Raw genomic sequence first — 6,875 nt, 5'->3', positions numbered from 1 at the left:
AATGCAGGAGAATAATAATAATAATAATAATAATAAAGTAGATTTATCATTTATGCTTTAGGTTTCCTTTTTCAATAAGGATTGGGTTTTTCCTTTCTTATTAGGATTGTTTTCCTATTAGGATTTGTTTTCCTTTTCCAATTAGGTGTGCTTTTTATTTTCCTTGTTAATTTAGGAGGTGCCTAGCCTATATAAATGCATCTAGTCTTTGTTATTTTTCAATCCAGTTTATACTTTAATTAAATTTAAGTCTTTCAGAATTATTTTTCTGTTTGCTTATTTGGGGCACTTAGGGATTTTTTCTTCCCTATTTGTTATTTTCTCTCTTCCTGAATTTCCTTTTCTATCTTCAAATCTTAATTTGTGCTGCTTTTATACACTATCAGAACAATTCTAGTTTTGCCCAGCGTTAGAGAGGGAGGGATTTTTCGTCGAAAAGGGGGAAGAGGGGAAGGCGCTGGGGGGAGAGGGAGAGGAGGTTAGAGGTAAAAAGGCGGTTATGGTTAGCAGTTATTGGCTAAAACTGCTAACCGTAACTGCTTTGGCGGTTAGTAAAATCCATTAACCGCCTCCGCTAATCGCCTAGGTGGTGAACTGGCGGTTAGCGATTAGTAGCTCTAAGAACCGCTAACTGCTTTTTAAAAGAAAAAAATTAAAACGATGCCGTTTCTATGGTAATACGATATTATCGTATTTAATACAATATTGTTTCTAGATTTTTATATATTTTTATATATATAAATATAATACATATATTATATAATATATATGGGCAATTAGCGGTTTTTGCTAATCGACTTCAAAAGCGGTTAAAGATTAATGCGGTTAGTAATTAAGGATTAGCGGTTAATAACTGCCTGCCTTTTCACCCCTGAGGGGTTAATGGGCCTGGAGGCACATTAGAGGCACTTGTCCAGGGCAAGCGCCCCTAATTTAATAGAATATATAAATCTGAAAGCCAGAAAGGGAAATAGAGATGAAAAAGTATAAACATATAATTCCCCTGCACTAACATGGACAGGCTTAGGGGAGACCAAAAAAAAAAAAAAAAAAGGAAAAAAGGACAAGGAACAAAGGCATTTATTTTGAAAGCCCTTGGTGCTGATCACGACCGTTGACCCCAAATCAAAATCTCTTGCAGCGCTTAGACAACGGGATCCCTCGAGAGCAAATAAACTAATAATGGTGCATGTTATGTATAAACCATCAAGTTCGTTTGATCACACAGAACGCAACCACAGCAACTCCAATGAACTCCAACATTCCATGCCTAGTGAGACTTACTGCAGCAGCCGCATCCACTTTGGCAGCGGCAGACGGAGTCACCGGAGCATCCTCCTTTGTCGGCTTAGGCTTCGACGACGTTGGTGCGACTACGGGGGCTAGCGCTGCTGCTACTTTTTTGGGCTTAGGATTGAAAATATCCAACGGGAGAAGCACTTTGGTGACCTGATAAATGACAAGCTGGTCATCCGAATACACTGTGTTGCCCAATGTGGCGTTCACAAGGCCAGTCGAGATGTTCACTTGGTTTCCAGCAGTGGTAATGTTCAGCGGGAATGCACCAGCATCTCCAGCTTCCGTAGGCACCGGATTGCTCAAGGTTTGGAAGTTTGAGAGACTAACAACGGAGTTCAAGATATGAAATTGAAGTAGTTGGGTCTTTTGTAGGTCAGAGAGGGAGTTTATAGTGCCCGCTTTAAGATTCGAAAATGCAGAATCTGTAGGGGCGAAGATGGTAAACCCATTGTTTGAATTGTTGAGCTGCCCATAGAGTTGCTTAGCCACACCTGTGCTCTTTAAGAGGCGGACAAAGACAGAGTACCCATGGGCCTTTTGAAGGATTTTGGTGACGTCGGTGGCACCGGTCTGCACTGGGACCAGGGCAGGCTGGGCTGGGGCTGGGGCTTTGGCGGCTGGCTGGACTGGTGTAAGGGCAGGCTGAGCCGGAGGACTGGCGGGCTGAGCCGGGGGATTGGCGGGCAAAGCTGGGGAGTCGGCGGGCTTGGCTGGAGCCGCAGCCGGCTGGGCTGTAGTTGTGATGCAATAGAAGAGAACCACAAGTAGAATTGAGAGGGAGGACAGAGCCTGTTTGGCCATCTATGTAGTGTTAATTTGGTTTGGGAAATTTACAAATGCAAGGGTGTTTTTTGCACAAGTGTTTGACATGTGTGGGAAGGAGGAGATCGAGGGCTTTTATGAGGGCGGGGGAGAGTTTAGTTAGGTGAAAGGGTACAATTATATTTACAAATCCTTAGTTGTTTGCAGCTTACCTGTCTTCGAAAGGTGGAGGAATGAATGGATAGAACGAGAGCTTTCGCTGATTTAGTGGCTTGTTTGCTTGGGGAGGCAGGAAAAACAAGATGTATATGATTTCTTTGCTTTCACAGAGTACTGCACAAAACGAGAGAATTGGCAATCAGTGGCCCAGGGTCATTAGGGCCCTCTCTAATCAATGTTTAAAGATTTTTTATTTTAAGAGTTGGAAGATAGTAACCTATAAGCTATATGAGTCCTACAAGATGGGCAAATATGCTACTTTTTTTAAAAAAAAAAAAAAAAAAAAAATTATGAGTATGTTAAGCTTTTATTTTCGGTTCATTTCAATTAGATAAAGACCTCAGTTGGTTCATTTCACTAACACAGAAGCATTGCATCAACTAGATACAACCTCTCTCTCTCTCTCTCTCTCTCTCTCTCTCTCTCTTTTCATTTCACTAACATAGAAACATTGCATCAACTAGATATAACCTCTCTCCATGACATATGTTATTACAGATAGTAGGTGGTTACGTACATATGCGGCACAAAAATCAAATTGTTGATGAAATAATAAAGTATTATTAGAAAAAGCAAGTCGATGGCGCTTTTATTTTATTTTATTTTATTTTATTTTATTTTTTATGAGCCCTCAACTAGACAGAACCTCTCTCTCTCAAAAAAAAAAAAAAATTGTTGATGAAATAAGATCAGAAGTATTAGAGAAAGCAAGTTGATGGTAATTTTATGAGAGTCGCTTTGCCTCGACCTTATAATTATGGTTGGGGTCTTATAAAATGGTTTTGATAAAATATGTAATTAGCTTGCTTCTTTCGAGTTATGTTATGTATAACTTTTATGTGTGTATGTACATGTACATATGTATATTCGTACATGTAAAAACTTCTCTAATTAATTGTAGGTTTATTTAGCATATAGTGATTCATCTCAAATTTAGTAGTAATTTTAACACTCACATTATCTTTGGAGAGTAAAAGTGAAATAAAAATCCAACTTATAGCATTACTTGAGATAGACTAATCATGTCCTTTGAACCTCTCTCGCACTACAAAAAAAATAACTATTTTCTGACGTGGCAAACAGTACATAATTTTTGCCACGTCACTATTTTCTGACGTGGCAAAAATGCCACGTCAGAAAATATTTTTCTGACGTGCTGAAAATAGCACGTCAGAATTTTCTGACGCTTCAATTTGGTACGTCAGAATTTTCTGACGCGCCAAATTGGAGCGTCAGAATTTTCTGACGCACCAAAAATAGAGCGTCAGAAAGGAAAAAAAAAAAAAAAATTTGGGCGGATTTCTAACGCTCCAATTTGGCGTGTCAGAAAATTCTGACGTGTCAGTTGGACACGTCAGAATTTTCTGAGGCACCAAAAATAGAGCGTCAGAAAGAAAAAAAAAAAAAAAAAAATTTAGACGGATTTTTGAAATTTGAAACACTTCTTATTTTCCCTCAATTTTTTCCTCTTTTTATTCTTTCCTCCTCATTTATTTTCCCTGCACTTTCTGATCTCTCTCCTCTCCTCTCTCTCTCCACGGCAGATCAAAGAAAGCAGAAGAAGGAGAAGAAAAGGAAAAGAGAAGAAGAAAAAGAAAGGGAGAAGAGAAGCAGAAGAAAAAGAAAGGGAGAAGAGAAGCAGAAGAGAAGCAAAAGAAAAAGAAGGGAGAAGAGAAGAAGAAGAAAAAGAAGGGAGATCGTAGAGAAGAAGAAGAGAAGCATGTTTCTGCGCAGAAGAAAAAGAAACAAAAAAAAGGAGGAGAAGAGAAGAGAAGAGAAGAAGATTTTTTATCTTTTTGAAGATTTGTTGGGTTTGACATTTAAGTTTTTGATTTTTCAGATTGTTTTTTTTATTTGGGTTTTTGATTTTTTGATTTGGGTTTTGATTGTTTGAAGATTTTTCAGTGTGGGTTTGGGTTTTTGAAAATGGAGATCGAAAAGAAGTGAGAGAACGGAGAAAGATTTTGAAGAAAATTTTTGCAGAGATAAGAAAATTTTTTCGTTGTTTTAAAATCTTCGATCTCTACAGAGAAAATTTTTTCGTTGTTTTAAACCCAACAATTTGTTGGGTTTCTCTGCACCACTTCACTGCACCAATGGTGCAGAGAAACGAGTGGTGCAGAGAAATCATTTCTCTGCACCACTCAATAAATTACCAAAAAAAAAAAAATTAATACATTTTTTAATTGAAAAAAAAAATTCAGAAAAAATTAAAAAAAATATATTTTTTTTAATTATTTTTTAAATTTCCTGATGTGTCAATTTTGACATGTCAGGAAATTTCTGACGTATCAAAAAAAGACACGTCAAAAATTTTTTTTGACGTGTTAGATCCAACACGTCAGAAATTTTTGACGTGTTGGATCTAACACGTCAGGAATTTCTGACGTGCCATCTTTGGCGCGTCAGAAATTTTCCATTCCTGACACTTATAATATTGACGCATGAAACACGTCAAAATTGCCCCGTCAAAAAGATTTACTGACGTGTCAGATCACCTGACACGTCAGAAAATCCATGTCAGTAAAAAATTGATTTTTTTTAGTGTCCGGGTATAAATGGGAATCAATTCTAAGACTAGAGTAAAGGTGCACTTTTTTCCCATGTTAGAATATATTATAAATATATTATGATATTTGAGAGATTGATTTATTTCTTTGTATAAGCTGATTATTTTCTGTAATATTTTTCATTATCTCTTTGATTATATTTCTTATTCTAACCGACCTTATTTAACTATAAATATGCATTCTCAGTAGACAATTACAACACAGAGAAATAAAGAGTCAAATTCAAGTTTTTTATTCTCTAGTTTATTTTAACATTTTTTTATATATTTTAAGCTGGAATAAAGGTGCAGTTATTCTCATCTCAGACCTAACCCAGCAAAATGTGATAATTTTTAAAGGCTTTATTAAGTACTAGTTTCGTTTAAGTACTCTAGTAAGTGGATCCCACTGGAGCCATCCTAGAGAACTGGTATCAAAAAGAAAAATGCTACATTTTTTTTTTTACTGGTTCTTCTCTTATCTTTTCACTTTTCAAAATTATCATTGAATTTGTGAGATCATATCGGTTATAGACATAGACTCTACAAATATAATTGTGATTATGAAAAAGGAGAGAATAAGAGAAGAACTAGGGAAAGATGTATTGCAAGGAAACTACACTAATTAGCTTTTCAATCAACCCCATTATTTGCAATTTTCCTGTAATTTTTTAATTTGATTCATTAATTGTAGTGATCTACTAAGGGGGTTGCAATGTCTTTCTTTTGCCCCCTAGAAATACAAAATATCCTTAAAAAAAAAAAAAAAAAAAACCCAAGGCCACGATGTGGGTCAATAATTTTTTGTTTTTAATTGTTAGTGGCAATATTTTTGTCTTTCTAGCTAGGGGTAGAAGTGGGACATTGCAACTCTAGTGGTGGACACGTAGGGCACATTAACCAAATTGAAAATTAGACAAATATTGAAAATTGAGTTTGATTGAAGTAAATGTAGTTCCCATAAAATAATAATAATAATAATAATAATAAAAAAAAAAAAAAAAAAAAAGGCTCTTATGCTTTAATATAAACTAAAAACACAAATAGGCATAGAATGTACCCAAGAAGTGATTGTTTAAACTCAAATGACTGAAATGAGTAAAAAAATGTGTTGGCTCGACTAAAATTAGTCAGGTACTCAATTTTTCTTTAACTTGAATATACCAAATAACTCAAACTTGAAATCGAAATCGAACTCCCAAACAATGGAGGCAGGGGATTCAGAGAGAGAGGGTGCGAAGGTGGTGAGTTGATGGAAGTGGAAATGAGAGAGGATTAGAGGGAGAAAAGAATGCTTAAGCCCAATGACACTTTTCAGTAGATTCAATAAAAAATTCACAATTGCATAGATTCTTGAAATGAGAAAGCTAGAAAGAACAGTAAAGATGAAAAAGTAAAAACGTAAAAAACGGCCCTTTACCTTCGACCTTTTTTTTCTTTTTCTTTTTTCAGGGCAGAAGTTCGACCTTAACATTAACAAGCTTAGCCAAAAAAAAAAAAAAAAAAAAAAAAAAAGATGGGGACAAGGAAAGCGGATTGTTTCCAAAGCACTTGATGTTGATCACGACCGTTGAACCCAATCAATAAATATTGCAGCACTAGACACATGGAGCCCATGAGCCATATTATCCATTAAGGTCTCGTTTGGTTTGCGGAATAGACCTTTGTATTGGACTAGCTAACACTAGGTATAGCTAGTCCTTTGTTTGGTAACTCTTTATTCCTAAGAATAGTCTATTCTCATGGGACTACTAACCCCATACACACAAGGTTAGCTAAGCCACTAAAAAATGAGTGGCTTAGCTAATCCTTTCCTGTGGGATTAAATTAATTGTGTAAATTGCTACAAAATACTCCACTTGTGAGATTAAATTTCATTCTCTCTCTCTGATTCTTCTATATTTGTCTCTCTCTCTCTCTCTCTCTCTCTCTATATATATATATATATATATATATATATATATATATATATCCGTTTCTCTTTTCTCTGTCTCTATATTTCGTTCTTTCTCTATTTCTATCTCTCCTTCTATTTTCTCTCTGAATC

General features: G+C 35.8%; 1 protein-coding gene across 2 annotated transcripts; it reads right to left on the bottom strand.

The window, feature by feature from the left end:
* Positions 1 to 1,206: 1,206 nt before the first annotated feature.
* On the bottom strand, positions 1,207 to 2,100 carry LOC132164598 (fasciclin-like arabinogalactan protein 12). Of its 2 annotated transcripts, XM_088519034.1 has the most exons (2): positions 1,390 to 2,100; positions 1,207 to 1,353 (listed from the first exon to the last, which is right to left on the bottom strand). In XM_088519034.1, the coding sequence occupies exons 1-2, from the start codon at positions 2,098 to 2,100 to the stop codon at positions 1,207 to 1,209; spliced, it is 858 nt and encodes a 285-aa protein (XP_088375160.1). The 2 variants fall into 2 exon arrangements, with proteins under 2 accessions (XP_088375160.1, XP_059431118.2); XM_059575135.2 differs by having other exon boundaries at positions 1,207 to 2,100.
* Between the last annotated feature and the right edge of the window lie 4,775 nt (positions 2,101 to 6,875).

The sequence above is a fragment of the Corylus avellana genome, chromosome 8 (assembly GCF_965113065.1).
Source record: "Corylus avellana chromosome 8, dhCorAvel1.hap1.2, whole genome shotgun sequence".
Lineage (NCBI taxonomy): Eukaryota > Viridiplantae > Streptophyta > Magnoliopsida > Fagales > Betulaceae > Corylus > Corylus avellana.
This window is presented reverse-complemented; position numbering and strand designations above follow the sequence as displayed.